At 41.2% G+C, this 15,290-nt stretch overlaps 1 protein-coding gene across 7 annotated transcripts in view; it reads right to left on the reverse strand.

Moving 5' to 3' along the window:
- mctp1a (multiple C2 domains, transmembrane 1a) overlaps window positions 1-15,290 on the reverse strand; it is a 128,106-nt gene that overhangs the window by 41,275 nt on the left and 71,541 nt on the right. For all 7 annotated transcript variants that reach the window (XM_065965406.1, XM_020652378.3, XM_020652379.3 and 4 more), the window contains 6 exons: window positions 11,722-11,815; window positions 7,044-7,146; window positions 6,080-6,182; window positions 5,380-5,481; window positions 4,781-4,855; window positions 2,410-2,529 (listed from right to left, as the gene is read on the reverse strand). In XM_065965406.1, the coding sequence (XP_065821478.1) occupies window positions 2,410-2,529; window positions 4,781-4,855; window positions 5,380-5,481; window positions 6,080-6,182; window positions 7,044-7,146; window positions 11,722-11,815 (597 nt within the window). The remainder of the gene's footprint in view (window positions 1-2,409; window positions 2,530-4,780; window positions 4,856-5,379; window positions 5,482-6,079; window positions 6,183-7,043; window positions 7,147-11,721; window positions 11,816-15,290) is intronic.

Here is a 15,290-nt window from a genome sequence, read left to right on the forward strand (position 1 = left end):
AAAGCTGCCACGGTGGCTGATTCACTGTCGGGATGGGTTGGTGACAGCAGTGTGGGTGTGAGAGGGAGAGAGAAAGGCTGCATGTGAGACTATGTGATATCACTCTTTCTCTCACATGCACACAAAACACACACAACGTACACACTAATCACAGCTGGCCCTAATGAGCGATGTGTACTCGAGCTGGCATTGCAAAATCGTACAGAAGGAGGGTAAGGGACTATGAAGACATTTTTGAGGGTTTTTATCGAGGAAATGTTGTGAAGTGACACTGTATGACAACTGCATTTTGATGCTGCAATCGCATCTCCAGAAACGAAAAAAGTGAGAGCACACTTAAAGTCCCTCCTCAGGCTTCCTTAACAGTTAATAAGTACACACATCTGTAAGTTTAGAGGTTGGATTGCCCACAACTCCACCTCTGTAGCAACAGCCGTGTTAGAAAGTTAAGTGTAACATCTGTCTAGAACGACTGCCAGACAGAAACACACGTGCACATATGAACAGACACACATGCCCGTAATCACACACAGCCGTACACCTTCATGAACGCACCACCTTGGCCAGATGGCCCCCCATAAAAACCCACTTAAAGAGATGAGCGAAGTGATTAAGAGGCCTCTCAAAGTGAGGGAGAAATGAGAGAGGGATGAAGAAATGGAAGGGGAGGGAGTACCTGTGTAGAGCAGAGGCCCTAAATACTCTGATGCTTTTAGCTAAGTGCATACTCCTACGATAACAGACTCCCAAAAGAGCGGGGGGGGGGGCACAATGACACCTAAATTTCAGACTTTCTATAAACTAGACAACGCTACGCCCTTGGCCTAGATACATCCTTTACCGTCATCTGAATTTTTGGAATTTAAGTGAGTACAATGAGAATATGAATAGTCGGCACAGAAGTGGATGTGGATGTACTATATGCTGTGTTTTCAGAATGGATGAAGAGCTATGCAAGGCAAAAACGTGTGTGTGTGTGTGTGTGTGTGTGTGTGTGTGTGTGTGTGAGAGAGAGAGAGAGAGACGTGAAGGCTATATCTTTCCCTCCCTATTAACCATGTAGACTGCCAATTCTGAAGTGACCTTGTTTTCTGAGAATTCTTCAAGTTTTTTTTTTTTGGTCCGACATTTTCATTAATTTTCAAAAAGATAAGGGGACAAAGGCTCGCATCCAGTTCAGCCTTAAATAAGAGAAAATCCAAACTGTCACACAAGCACCAGGCGAGCACTCGGGGATGCTTGCAGACACATAGAGGGAAAATGTTAACTGATCAATACTATGTCTCTTCTCAACCGTGTCTTGTGATGACACTGTGACCTGCTGTTCAAACACACACACATACAGCATCTGCAGAGATGAAACTGGTGTCAGACAGCCAAATGTTGCTAATGTCTAATGTCTGCTGCTGTGCCCCCTCTGTAAAGGGCTGGGGCAGGGCGGGTCCACCTGTCCTGTAGCTACTTAAGTCAGGACACTAAACCAGACAGGATTAAATGCCTGCTCTGTCATCTTCAGGGTAGGAACCTCTGTGCAGCCACTCACCACCCTGCAGGAGAATGTCTCTTACTGATAGCTCTGCTGTCCAATTACACTTCACCTTTTAATACCACACACAGATGACAGGATGGAGAGAGACAGGGCACAGAGAGAGAGAGAGAGAGAGAGAGAGAGAGAGAGAGAGGATGAAGAGGTGGCGGATGGGAGAAGAGAGAAAGATGCTTCCAATTGCATTGTCTGCAAAAGACAGCTTGCACTTCGATAGATTGTAGCTGTGTCCTTAAGCATTCTGTAGGCCTTGTTTAAGATGCATCAACAACTTTCCAATCAATCTCAGCAGCTGGGCGTATATATGGACACTTGTCATTCACACAACACGCAGGTTATTAGTTTTAATATGAAGCTAGAAAAAAGGCTTTAAGTGAAAACATCATTTCAAGATATTTGAGTGTGTGGTTAAGAGCCTGTAGTGGGAGTTAGACTGTGGTAATGCACTTGAGACATCAACAATCTCTTGTGTTAGAGTGTGCAATTACCAGTGAATGATCCATACTTTTATAGCAGAAATTGTTACAGGCCCCGTGCACATGATGCTCTCCTAATAATGCATGTGTGCTGATATTAACTGATGTTGTTTCTGGTAAAATTGATTATTTTTGGTCACTAAATTAATAGCATTGACCATAAAGGGCACCATTTTTAAAGGGCAAGGTAACTTTTTTTTTAAAAGAGGGCCCAACTACATTCTGGAGATTCTTACTTCCCCTTCATTAGAAAGCAGATACTGCAAAGATTAATGAAACTGAATCATCATCTTTCTGGCAATAGAGTAATTAGGACATAAAAGAGCACCTGTTTCGATTCTCTTATGTTTGTGTGTGATAAGAAATAATAAGGGCACCTCCACGTACCACAAAAGCACAGATGCTCCTCTGTGGAGATTCCCATTCAAAGCAGCTGTTGATGTAGCAGCCTGCGTTGATCAGGAACATGATGCAGCGCCTAACTCTGTTAAAGTTGCGCAACAGCAGCTAAAGGAGACAAAACAATGAAGTTCATATTAAGAATAATGAAACACAATCAGAAACGTGGTGTAGGAAAACAATATGATGGTGTAAATAAAAGTTAAAATACTACTCTGTGAATATGGGGATAACTGAGAAGTCTTTGTTGATATAGTTACAATATAAGCCCATTATTTTATAGCATGTCAACATTAGCTAGTTCTACATGGATAATGTTTGAAAAGTACAATTCAAGACACATTTTCAACAGGAGAAAATATCTCTTAAACAACATCAGCACAGGTATGGCAGTCCACCTCTGTTCAAGAAGTTAGTGAGACTTTTTTTTTTAGAGATAAATTGTGTCTCCTTTGTGTTTAGTTGAGGTCTGAATCAATCACAATAGAGTAAACACATATGTTACATGTTATAATAAGCACCACATATGATGACATTCTGTCAGTAAGTTTGAATGAGATAGGTTCAAACCATACAGCGTCTCATTCTGCTGTCACTTAGGAAAGTTCACTTGAGCAATAAGTTTTACAACTTTGGGATTTGCAGCCCTGACCTCACTTTGGCTTCTTTATTACAGCATTACATCACCGAGGACACCATGTTTTCCATCTTTAGATAGCTATATATGGATATGGTTCAGTGTATAGGACAAACGGTCACTTTAAAGCCTGACAAGCTGACTCAAAGTGTTTCTTTAAGTCTACTTTCCCAGTGATAAAGTTTAGTACAATAATAACAGTTTCCAGCACAGTCCCTGGATTCTCCTCCCTGAGGGTTCTCCGTGCATTCGGCCAGATAGGAGAGAGGGAGCTGGCAAACTGCTGTCCTCCCCCAGGGCTGCCAACCATTCAGGGAATAGCATAACAGCAGTGCAGAACGCAAACCACCCAATCAGGTCACCACTTGGAGAAAGTGCTCCCAAAGGACACACTGTCTCTGCAGATCGCTGTTCAGAAAAATTCTAGGCCATTATTTTACTCTTCGGAAAATAGTGTGTGTGTGTTCGATGTTTGAAAACTGGGGGTATTCAGTGTGTGTCTGAGGCACTACAGTAACATCCATTGTCTGTACTGTAAGCATGTGTGTTTCCGGATTGATTTGCATGTGGTTAGGGGTAGCTTGGCTGCTTTGATGCTATATGAGAGGAGGATTCCTCTTTCTCTATGTATAATTATGAGAGGCTTTTTGTTGCCAAACTGAGGATGACTGTATGGTGTCCTGCTGGGGACACACAGACCCTGAGGACAGCGAGACTGTGAATCATCCATTTCCACGTTCCTCAGCGCATGTACTTGATGTACATGCTGTACTCTTCTTGGCTCATTATTGGCATAACTGACTGGATAAGAATATCCCTTTTCCGTGAATTATTTCAAAGACTGCCTTTAGTTATTCTTTAAAACCACTTAGAAAAATGGCAAAGTCATTTATTTCACTGAAATGTCACAGTTACAATTAAATGGTTTTGTTTGGCAGGCAGCTTATGTGTGTGTGTGTTTTTTCTTCCTCTTTTCAGTGTGTGTGTTTCTGCGCACTAAGAAGCAAGCAACAGCAGGGGAGCTGCTCCCACACAAAAGAGCCCTCACGGGGCAAACCCTCCAAAGCAGCCGGTGACATCATCATTGCGAGACGCTGACATGGGTCATCTCTGTGAGTCAGAGGTGAAATGGAGATGAAAAAAAAGGATTCTTCACTTGGGAGAGAGGTGTAGACTTGGTAGCAACAGTGAGGAAGGAAGGGAATAGGGCTGACAAAAGAATGGAACGGGATCTGGTGTGAGTGTTGAGCTGTGCTCGGCTGTGCATGGAGCAGCATTGACTGCTGAGCCCAAACGGTCACTCATATGACACGTCTGATGCAGGCCAGCCCCTACTATTCAGCCCTTTGTGGTGCCGCCACACTGAGCGGCGTGACAATGAAGTGCAAAGCAGCAGTGGCATAGAGGGCCAACTATAAGGATGGCCAATCTACTTATGCACCCCAGAGCTGACAGCTTGACATTTCTATTCACCACTCAGAGTGGATGTAAGGGCGGGAGAGATGAGAGGGAGAGAGAGGAAAAAAAGAAAGAACAAAATGCTGCTTTTCTTTCAATCATCCTGTTGTATCTTGGGCGAACAGTTGTTGTAGTTTACAGGATGCCACTCTGCGCGACTGTTGATTTAGCTTTCAACAGTTGAGGAGAAAAGGGGGTACAGGGGTGGACACAGATATAAAATAAGGCAGAGTGGTAGAAGATTATAGTTGGCTGCTGATGTACCTGTTTGGACACTCTAGGCTCCTCCTCAATGTACTTCTGCTCAATGGGAATCAATGTCCTGAGACCAGCCTTCACCTGGAGGGGGAGAGCACACACAGCTTCATAGACAGCAAAAGGTGAGAGTGATACAGATCTAGATAAAATAATAAACATATGACATGACAGGGATTAGAGAGAAACTACACTTGAATTATTTTGAAGGGATTTTAAAAGACGGCGTGCGATTGTCACAAGTAAGCACGTGCATAGAGCATGCCCCATGTCAGAGGGTAGAAAGAGCGCGGGAGAGAGCTGTAAGATGGCCGCTATAGGACACACACAGCGATGGTGAGTGGGCGAACAAAGGCTGTTGAGAGGGAGTCTTCGATAATTAAAGCCAAAACGAGGACGAGGGACAAGGGACGAGGGATGAGATGGAAGCGAAAGGAGGGGGGACACACAAACAGAATAAAGACAACAGCAGCGTAGAGTGAAGGGGGGGGGGGGGGGGGATGCTGGAGCAAACAAGAGAGGGATGTAGAAAGAGGATAATGGGGGTGGGGGGCCATATAAAAAAATATTCTGGGAGGGGGGATCAAAAAAGCAAAAGAAAGACTTACAGCATTAAAAATCACGTCTATTTCGAGAAAGATGACCCCTTTTGTTGGCCCTGTCAGCTCCTTGCTTTTCAAGGCGTAGGCTTTGCGTTCTCCATTTTGGATCTGTGGGAGAGGGACATGACAGGCGTCTGTCTGGCAATACCCGGCTGAATCGGCTCCCCGGGCCACCTTTGAACCCCAGCTGCTGGCGCTGACAGGGAACCCAAAACAACTGTGGCAACTATGACAAGTACCTGTTCATTACCCAGTGCAGCTCGGCTCTGTCAAACAGAAATTAACTATCCTGGGGAATCATACTGTACAGCAGAGCATAGATAGATTACACACAGCTATTTCACACGCTACCTATATTTTTTTCAAACATATATAAATCTGTCGCTCTTTTTTTTTCCCTCTGAATCGCAGCGTTTATTCTTCCGATCAGTGTCATTTTCATATCATCTCTCATTCCCTCACTCTCTTTCTTCTCACCTATCAATCTCCTATTTCTACTCAGCCTCTCTTCCATCTCTTCTCCCTCCTGTCATTGCTTTTTCTTTGTGAAATAATAACGGCCTCATCTGTGTAGTTTGCAAAAATAACCTCTGCTTTTTATATCTTCCACCGTGTGTGTTTTCATTCTTTCCGTTCCTCTATGTTCATTCTATTATCCCCAAAGGAAACAAAAAAACACACACACAGAAATCTGCCTTTGACTCACATTTAGTAAAGGGATAGCCACTTTTCCCAGGAAGTCTGCACTTCTGTCTCGGTCCTCGTCGTAAACGGTGACCTGAAGTACGGAGTGGATGTCCTTGACGTTACTGGACCACACACAAAGACAAAACAACGGAGAGCATACTATGGGCTTCATACCAAAACAGTGTGGAAGCTATCACATCTTCCTTCCATGACTATTAAAGACACACAAGAAACAGATTCAAATCTGAAATGCTACGTAAGGCTTAACAAAGCTTAATATGAATACTCTCATTTACATACATGTTTTAGAATAACCATCCGAATGCTTATTGTGATAATGAACGACTTACAGCCCGAGCTAAGTAGAACTAAAGTGTGGAGCTCATATGTGTCATCTTTTGAAAACTAGGCTAGAAAGAAAATTGCTGGTGTTATGTATAGAAAGGAGGATATGAGAGAGACGTGCACTCAAAGAATGACTAAATTAACCCGTCCCATCGCTGGGAATTCACCAGTGGAATGAAATCGCACAATATATAGAAGATACTATGTAGAGGAGGGACTACATTAACATTTAACTTTAGCTTCAAATGAACTACATATTTAAACAAATGTACCCTGTAAACAAGGAGAAACAAGATGAGCTTCATATTTCATGATGATGTATTGATGGAGATATTGTTTTAGAGGCTACAACTTTAAGCACTTTAGGAGAAGCATTTGTTTTTTTTAATTTAAATTCAATGAATGAAAACAGCATTTCACAATAAAGCAGAATCAGTTCTTGTTTTTTATAATGCTCAGAGTGGTATTCAATGAATTCTTAGAAATGTAAAAAGAAAAGAGTACTTAAAGTTATACCCAGTGTAATTATTTATTTTTCAAACTCTATAATTCTAAAAAAAAAAAAAAAAAAAAACACTTCCATGTCTATGTTCTTTACTCTATCAAATAAAGCGGTGTGTATCATAAGAGGCACTTACAAAGTGAAGACCTTGTTCCACTCTGGGTTGAGGTTTTTGTACACAGTGTGCGTCTGCAGCCGATCGTTGCTCAGCTCCACTACACAGAAGGGGTCACTCTTTCCTGTCAAGCACAGGACAAAATAAAAAAACAAGCCGTCATAATAAAAGAAAGGACATAAATACAGGAGGAGCAAAACTTTTGTTTGGTTAAACTCTGGCTTGAGAAATTCAAGAATTGTAAGTGTCCAACAGCTTTTCGTCTTTGTCTTTTTCAGTCAAAAGGTATATAGATTTCTCCCCTTATAGCACATTACAGCTTCAATGCCTTGAATTTATCAGAAATTTCATAATACATTATATATAATAATTACTTATGTATATATATATATACTGTATATATCAGTGGAACAGCTGCAAGCCGTTTCCATCAACACCCGGGAACATATGAAGATAAGCTTCAGGAAAACTGGACCCTGGGCAGTGACAAGGAGGGGGGGGGGAGAAGAGAAAGAAAACACAGAGGACAATGTGGTTTGGAAGGCCAAAGATGTTCAGAGTGGTGTCTGAAACATAACTGCTCTGTGATTAGCGATTCTGGGTAAGCCGTACCGTAGCAGCAATGATATGAGAATAAAGTGAGAAATGACAGAGTAAACACTTCTTCCTTGTTGTTCTTTCTGCTTTGATCGAATGAAAACAGTGTGAATGTATATTATATATTATATATTATGTATATTACCCCAGTGACATTTATAGTAATATTAAAAAAGTAACATTGATCAAACTGTAGTATCCTGCTGAATAAATCATTTTAGAAACTCAAGCATCACGTATGAAAATCTTTGAGTGGCCTATTGCTGCCAAGAGAGAAAACTTGAATACACTTTGTAAGAACTTTAAACACGGCCTGATGTCATTGAACATGAAAATGATTTATGGTTTCACTATAAATCATATTCATTCATGTTAATTCATTCCAACAAAACTTTCGATTCAGAATTTACTACAGTTACGTAACAGGGCAGAGAGAGACTGCAGGGAGAAATAAACATAATTACAGACTTATTCCCTCCTCCTGAGAATATCATACTGTACTATAATAATCAAACCCAGTAGTGTCCTATATATCCTCTATTTGTTTACTAACATCTCACATTTGGATTTTCTTTGTACAAAAAAGAAGAGTGAGACCAGCTCCCCATGCCTGCCAGCCCACCTCCCTACGTCTGCCTGGAAATGAACTAAAAACAACAAAACTCTTAACGCCGGCTTTGATCTTTATTTTTTTTATTCAAACTGTTTGGAGCCGCTGCGCTGTTTGTTCAACTTATCACTTGAAAAGGCTGGGTCAGGTTGTTAAAAAAATAATATGTCCCACATAAATATCCTACGAAAAAAATACTGACAATATTGAAGTAGTGGTAAGGCTGCAATGTTGTAATAAGACTCAATAAAGTTGGCATTGAGTTCAAAACCCCACCGCCACTACGGTATGTGTATGTCTGTGTGCTTCCAACTGTGTGTGTGTGTGTGTGTGTGTGTGTGTGTGTGGGTGTGTGTGTGTGCGTGTGTGTGTGTGTGTGTGTGTGTGTGGGTGTGTGTGTGTGCGTGTGTGTGTGTGTGTGTGTGTGTGTGTGATTGCCATTGATTGGTGTGATTTTCTTCAAATGTTGTGACAAGGGCAGGACATTTAGTGGGTGTGCAAAGTAAATGTCACTGTGATCAATGCAGAGCCGTAGGTGTTGCCTTTCATATCTGTTTGTGGCGCCCTATTGATGTGCCGTGTTTGAAGTGGATATTGACAGCTTTGACTCCTACAATAGAAAACAAGATATGTTCAAATAGGAAAAAAGAAAAAAAAGACAATGAGCTCAAGAGGCTATTTTTCAATGTGTTTCCGTAACTTGTTTTGCCCTCTGCATTGCTCGGACAGCACAAACCTTCTGAGGAGCCATTGGAAATGCACTCAGAAAATATCATGTAAAAAAAAGTCAACAAATACTTATCTTTTTTTCCCCCAGCATTTTAAATTCATTTTCACACTTGTGAACATTTGAAATCATTCCCAAGCTTCCATAGCATAAACGATTATGATGTTGTCCCCATAATCCAGGTCTGATGAAATTTATATGCAATCGGCCAAATTAAGAGATGGAAATTATTTCTGCAGAACCCCCACCCTCCCCCATTTTTCTCTCTAATATTCTGTTTTTAATGACATGGCACGCTGTGTTGCCGCAGAGAGCCAGTTGTTATTGGTGATGAACTTTCACCTTATTGGCCGCAAGCACCAGAGGCAGCTGTCTTAACCAATTACACGCTCAGGTTTGAGCGCCACTCAGAGATCGTCCAGGTAATGTCCGAGCAAAGCTCCTCCCCCCTCTGGGTCCAATCTCTGAGGCGACGGAAGACGGTTTGCAGCGGGGAGCGGGCTCAAACTCATTTCAGGGCGCCCTGAGATAAGTGTGGAGGATGAATACGGCACAGAAACGAGGAAGCGTGCTGTAATTGCCTCGCAGGAATTTTAGAGTAAGCGAGGAGTTGAAGGTTAGAGAGGGAACGCATACACTCATGGTCCTGTATGATCACAATTAATTACGAGTTAGACTCCAAAATGTAAATCAATCACATTTCTGTTGCAATAATTTTCCACTTATACATCACTTTTAATAAGGCTATACAAGATTACCTACAGTAGACCTTCATGTGGCAGGAGAGGGGAAATCTACATTCAACTGACAGGTTTTGTTTTGATATTGAGGGGGAAAGAAAGACTTCCACACACTCTGAGCTGTTGCTACTGGAGTTGTGTGTGTGTGTATGTGTGTGTGTCTCCGTGCGTGGCACTATTGAAATGTTCTTACAGTATAGCATCCACTCAGAGGGACAAGAGCTGGCAGACAAAAGGGATTGTTGGTTTTAGAGACTATTTTCAGTTATCCTACTCGGCTGGAGAGGAGCTACTCCACAAAAACACTTCAATTAGAGAGAGAGAGAGAGAGAAGGCCAGAGAGGAGAGAGAGAGGGGGGGGGGGGGGGGAGGGGAGACAGAAGAGCAGACAGGCAGCTTGAATGGAACAGAAATGGTGAACTCTTTCTGTCTCACTGACCTCTCCTCTCCCTTTCTCCCTCTCTTGCTGTCTGTTTGTCTGTCCGTCTGTTTTCTCTCTCACCTTGCTCCTGACCCTCTCTTGGTCCGGGCTGTTAAAATAGGGTGTTCATGTGGTGAGGGCTCTTATGTGGCTCTCACAGAGCTATTGTTTCTGCCAGTGACACACACACACACACACACACACACACACACACACACACACACACACACACACACACACACACACACACACACACACACACACACACACACAGGCAGACACACACACAGCCTAATACTCATAACAGGAATAAGTCATCTAGAAACAACCGTCTGTCTGCTACCTATATCTCGTTCTCCCTTCAGATCAACTGAAAGTTTTTGATGTTCTGGAAATCATATTTTCTTTGCCTGATTTTGAGTTCTTTTTTTTTCCATAAGGGAAAATTATAGCATACATTCTTACATGTAGAGCCAAGTTTTTTTCCCCAGTTTTTTTATTATCAAAAAGTCTCATGTAAAGACATCTTACCCCATAGTTTGTGATCTAGTATGCAAAATGTAAGTAATCCATATAAAACAGACATTTTAGGGAGAGTTCTTAATGGAAATGTTGAATACAATTTCATATGAATTTAAATGATTTCACTTTAAAATAAAGCAAAATCATATTGAATGAATATTGTTTTAATCCTCACATAAACCATCCTGTGCCGGGATGTCACAACATATAATTCAGATTTTTTTTTTTTTATCCAAGAAAACAAACAGCCAGTAGACTTTATACTAGTAACTTCCACTGTTTTACTCTTTAATGTTGTTGTTGTTGTTGTTTTTTTAAGCTCCATGAAGCTCAGACTGAATGATGAGCTCTACATCGAGGTCACAGAGCAAATTTCTGCACTGAGTGAAATACAAGAGCCAGAGAGCCATTAGCCCTGCACTCCGGCTGCTCCGGTTGCCCCACGCAATAACCCAAATCAACCGGCTCCACTCTGTATTTGCTAATGGGACTGTTTCAAATGGAGAAAAACTCGAGACACTCTCTCCCTCTCTCTCTCTCTCTCTCTCTCTCTCACACACACACACACACACAGACAGACAGACAGAGACACACACACACACATTTCCTCCTCTCTCAACTAGATAATACAGAGTGAAAAACTAGGCCTGTCCACTGTAGACCTAATTAAAAGTAAGAATTAATGGAGAATGGGAGATTCAGAGAGAGCAAACACAGAAAGAGGAGGAGGAGGAGAAGAGGAGGGAGAGAGATTTGTTGGTTCAAATATGTACTTTTTCTCTATTATTCAAATGAGCACCCTGCATCTTTTCTAAAAATGCAGGGACAAATTTAGCGTCCTGCACAAAGTAGACTTTATCTCTCAGAGGATTCTCGCAAAGCATCATCCCTGAAACCAAAGTTACACCCTGACTTTATCTTTGGTTAGATGGAGAAAGAAGGTGTCACATAAAATCTTCAAAATCTAGACGCAAACAGAAGCAAAAGTTGTATAAAACAAGTTTAAAGTGCATCAAAGTAAGGGTAAGGGTGAAAACGAAGGGTTTGTTTCTGTTTCTTTGGACTTCAGCTCATTGTCTTACCTGTGACATCAGCTGCCATCAGTCCCTCGGCCCTGATGACCTTCACCTGCACCACGCCGACATCTTTCAGGTTGTGGAATGATCTCCACGCGTTCTGAAACATCACAGAGACAGGGGTTAAAAGGTCAAAGAGGACAGCAGATTAGCATTAAACAGAAAGTCAGGTCAATAGCCTGACATTTCATGAAGAGGGAAGGGGTAGAATATGTCCTTTAACAGTCCTCATTTGAGAATGTAGAGTTGGCATTTATAGTCGGGTACGATGGAGGACAAATGGCCAAATTTAATTTAACTTAATAGCTGTGCTCGGCTGTTTAAAACTTTGTACTTTTTGGATAAAAATCTAACTTCATTGATTTAGGAAAAAGCCATGTAACAGCTAACAAGAGAATACAGGCAGAAGAGAACATCTACAAAAGTCAGCATAACAGGGGAAGTACAACAGCATCATAGAAAGTAGCTAAATAGAAAATATTTTAGTATCACTATATCTCAAATCATATTTTAGTTATCTGTTTTGAAAAAATCAGCTGTTTAGAGAAAATGTAGTACTTGTTATAATATAATACAGCAGCTTTATAAATGTATGTTTGAAGGTTGTCACTCTGTCAGAGGAAAGACTTTCCACCTACATCTGAGTACAAGCTGGTTTCTTTTTTTATTGTCTTTTTTAAATAGAAAATGTTTTGACTGGTCTCTTTTTGTGAACAAAATACAAAAAGCGTGAACTCAGTTCTTTCTAAAAACATTATTGGATGAATTGCGAGTTTTTTTTTTAAAGGGCTGATCTGCTCCCTAGTGCACACTGTTGAGTGGATCATTTATTTAAAAAATGCTGGCTGGTATTTACTTTTTGAGTCACTCCATGATTTGACTCCATCACAATGTGATTTGTAATGAAATAGAGGTGTCAAGAGGGTGTTTGAAAAGTAGCACTTGCTCAGCAGGAGAAGAAAAAGGAAAATTTTCAGTATGAACTGAGACATTTCCTACATCAACCAAACCTTTATATGCATGAAAAAATGAAAATAATTTGAAGAAAATGTGTAAGACATAACAGCCTGATTTACAGCTGAACATATACAGTAGACACTTGGGTCATTTTGCTTTATAGAGAAAGGAAGGGAAAGGTCGAGGGAGAGTCTTTGTCCAATAATAGAACAACAGAGATGTTGTGTTGAGCAGACTCTTGCATGTCCGCACATCATAAAGATATATTTACACATTCAAGAGGAGCCATGAGGCCTTCTGACTGGCTGCAATGAGACGAGAAATACTGCATGTACAGTGTTTTAATAATCCCGAGAGTGAACGATGACGGTGTAGATATTTGTTAGTAAACCTGAAAAATTAAAGACTTGTATAAATCATCAGCAAGGAGGTGAAGCACAAGCACACACAGAGAAACACAATCATAAACTTGTGCTTTTGTTCACACCCAAGTACTCCAGTATAAACACATGCATTGAAAAGCTACACTGAGGCCAAATTGAGTAGCATGTCGGCGTGTCTTAAAAGCAGAGTAAAAATGCACTTCACTTCAATTTATTTCTCTCTCCCTGGCAATAACCCCTTCCATCCCCACAGGAGTAATTATAATTTAAATTTCAGAGTCAAGGCCAGGCTACAGACTTAATTCATTATTACCAACTCTGTCAGACTCTGCCTGTTTCCAGCGATATCATTGTCCAAAAGCTCTCTAAAGGAGATGAGAGGGGAGAGTGTGCCGAGAAAAAGAGAGGGGGAAAGAGAGAAGAGAGAAAGAGAGGAGGAGAGAGGGGACAACTCTCAATTTTAGGGCATGATTTCTCTGAAGATACAGCTGCTTGTTGTGATTATCGGGGAGCAGCCAAGAAAAAGGGGTGAGGGCATGTGAGGAGGGGAGAGGAAACAGAGGAAAAGAAAAGGGCAAACTGAAGGCTGACTACAAAATGTATTTGTTTTAAACTGTAGAACTCCCCACGATGCTGATAACCAAGCTGGGAATCGAGCATCTTCGCTTTTTTTTTTTTTGCCGACTGAAATGCGGCCGTAGCAACTGGTATCAAAAACTGGACAAAAGGCTGACGCTGAATGTCTGATCATACTCATGATCTTGTTTCTTATTTCATCAGAACTTTAGACCGTGTTTTATTGTTTATTATTGTTCTATTCTATGCTTTCTTAATCAGATCTTGATTTGAATTGAAAATTGTGCCACCTTGACTGCTTTTGCAAACTTCTTATAAGGCTGCTTTTTTAAAGACATCTAAGATTTGAGAGGTTTAGCTTTTTTTATTAAATTGAAAAGGTTATAAATATAATTTTATATTATTATTATTATTATTATTATTATTATTATTATTATTATTATCATTATTATCATTATTATCATTATTATCATTATTAAGTTTTAGCTATTTTCAAACCTTAAACTGGCACCCGAGGTTTACTAAGATTAACTGTATAATTATGCACTTTTTCAAGCAAGGTATTTTCATCAGGATGGGACAATTACTTCAAGACTTGGCACAACAATAGAGTGCACATTTCAGCACCATTGATGCTGACTTTTTGTTTCCTGGTACTCTTTAAAAAAACAAACAGGGATGATGTTTTACTGGTTCTCAGTAGAGGTCAGGACACCCAGCATGACACGCGGACAATCATGGGCAAACTGAAACATCTGGAAAGTGTATGCAGTCCCTGAAATTACATATCTTCACAGAATAAGTATTCATATGGATAGAGGCTGAATGAAGATGGCAGAAACTTACTTAGGATGCAGAAATATTTTTCACCCCCCAACCCATCATCCACACTGCATCCCTTCCTCCCACTCTGCAGTCTCCCTGAGGGGACATTTAGGCTCCAGCCTCAATCCATGACTGGAGAAGACAACGAACCCATCCTCCACATGGATTCAAATCCTCATCAGAGACAGACATGCAAAAAAAGACTCATACACAGACAGGCAGGTAGAGAGAGAGATGAATGGAGGCCAAGAGCGACCCCCACTCTCTCTCATTGATGACTCCCCACACCCCCATCAGCGCAGGTGGAATGACGGAGAGAGATAAAAAGGAGGGATGAACAGAAACGAGAAAATAGGACGTAGTTGTCTTTCATAAAACAAACCCCTGTCCTGTGTTTGATTGACACGTTGTCACTGTGACATCTTCTTCCTGTCTCTGTCACACTCAACAGACACACAAATGAATCAGCCCCTGCATAGGCTTATGACTCGCTGTCATCTTTGCATCGTGTCACCTTTCATCAGCGCTCCATATAACGTTTCACACTCAGATGCACACAAAGCTTCTGCCCAGCAGCCATGCAGTTTTAGGAAAATGTAATCAAATGACTATGAAATGCAAAAAACACAAACAAAATACTAACAACTTCCTCCTCTCTCCTCCAGTTCGTATTCCTTTTCATCAACCCAGGATCACCGTCTGTCTGGAAAGTCGCAAAGTTTGCTCTCTGCCTGTCATTTATTTGCCCCTTATCTCACTTCCAGTCTGGGTTGTGTCCTTCCTCCTCACCTTAGAGCAGTGCACCAGAGAGGGTGGGAGAGGTACTGCAGGTGT

Source organism: Labrus bergylta, chromosome 2 (assembly GCF_963930695.1).
Source record: "Labrus bergylta chromosome 2, fLabBer1.1, whole genome shotgun sequence".
Classification (NCBI taxonomy): Eukaryota; Metazoa; Chordata; class Actinopteri; order Labriformes; family Labridae; genus Labrus; species Labrus bergylta.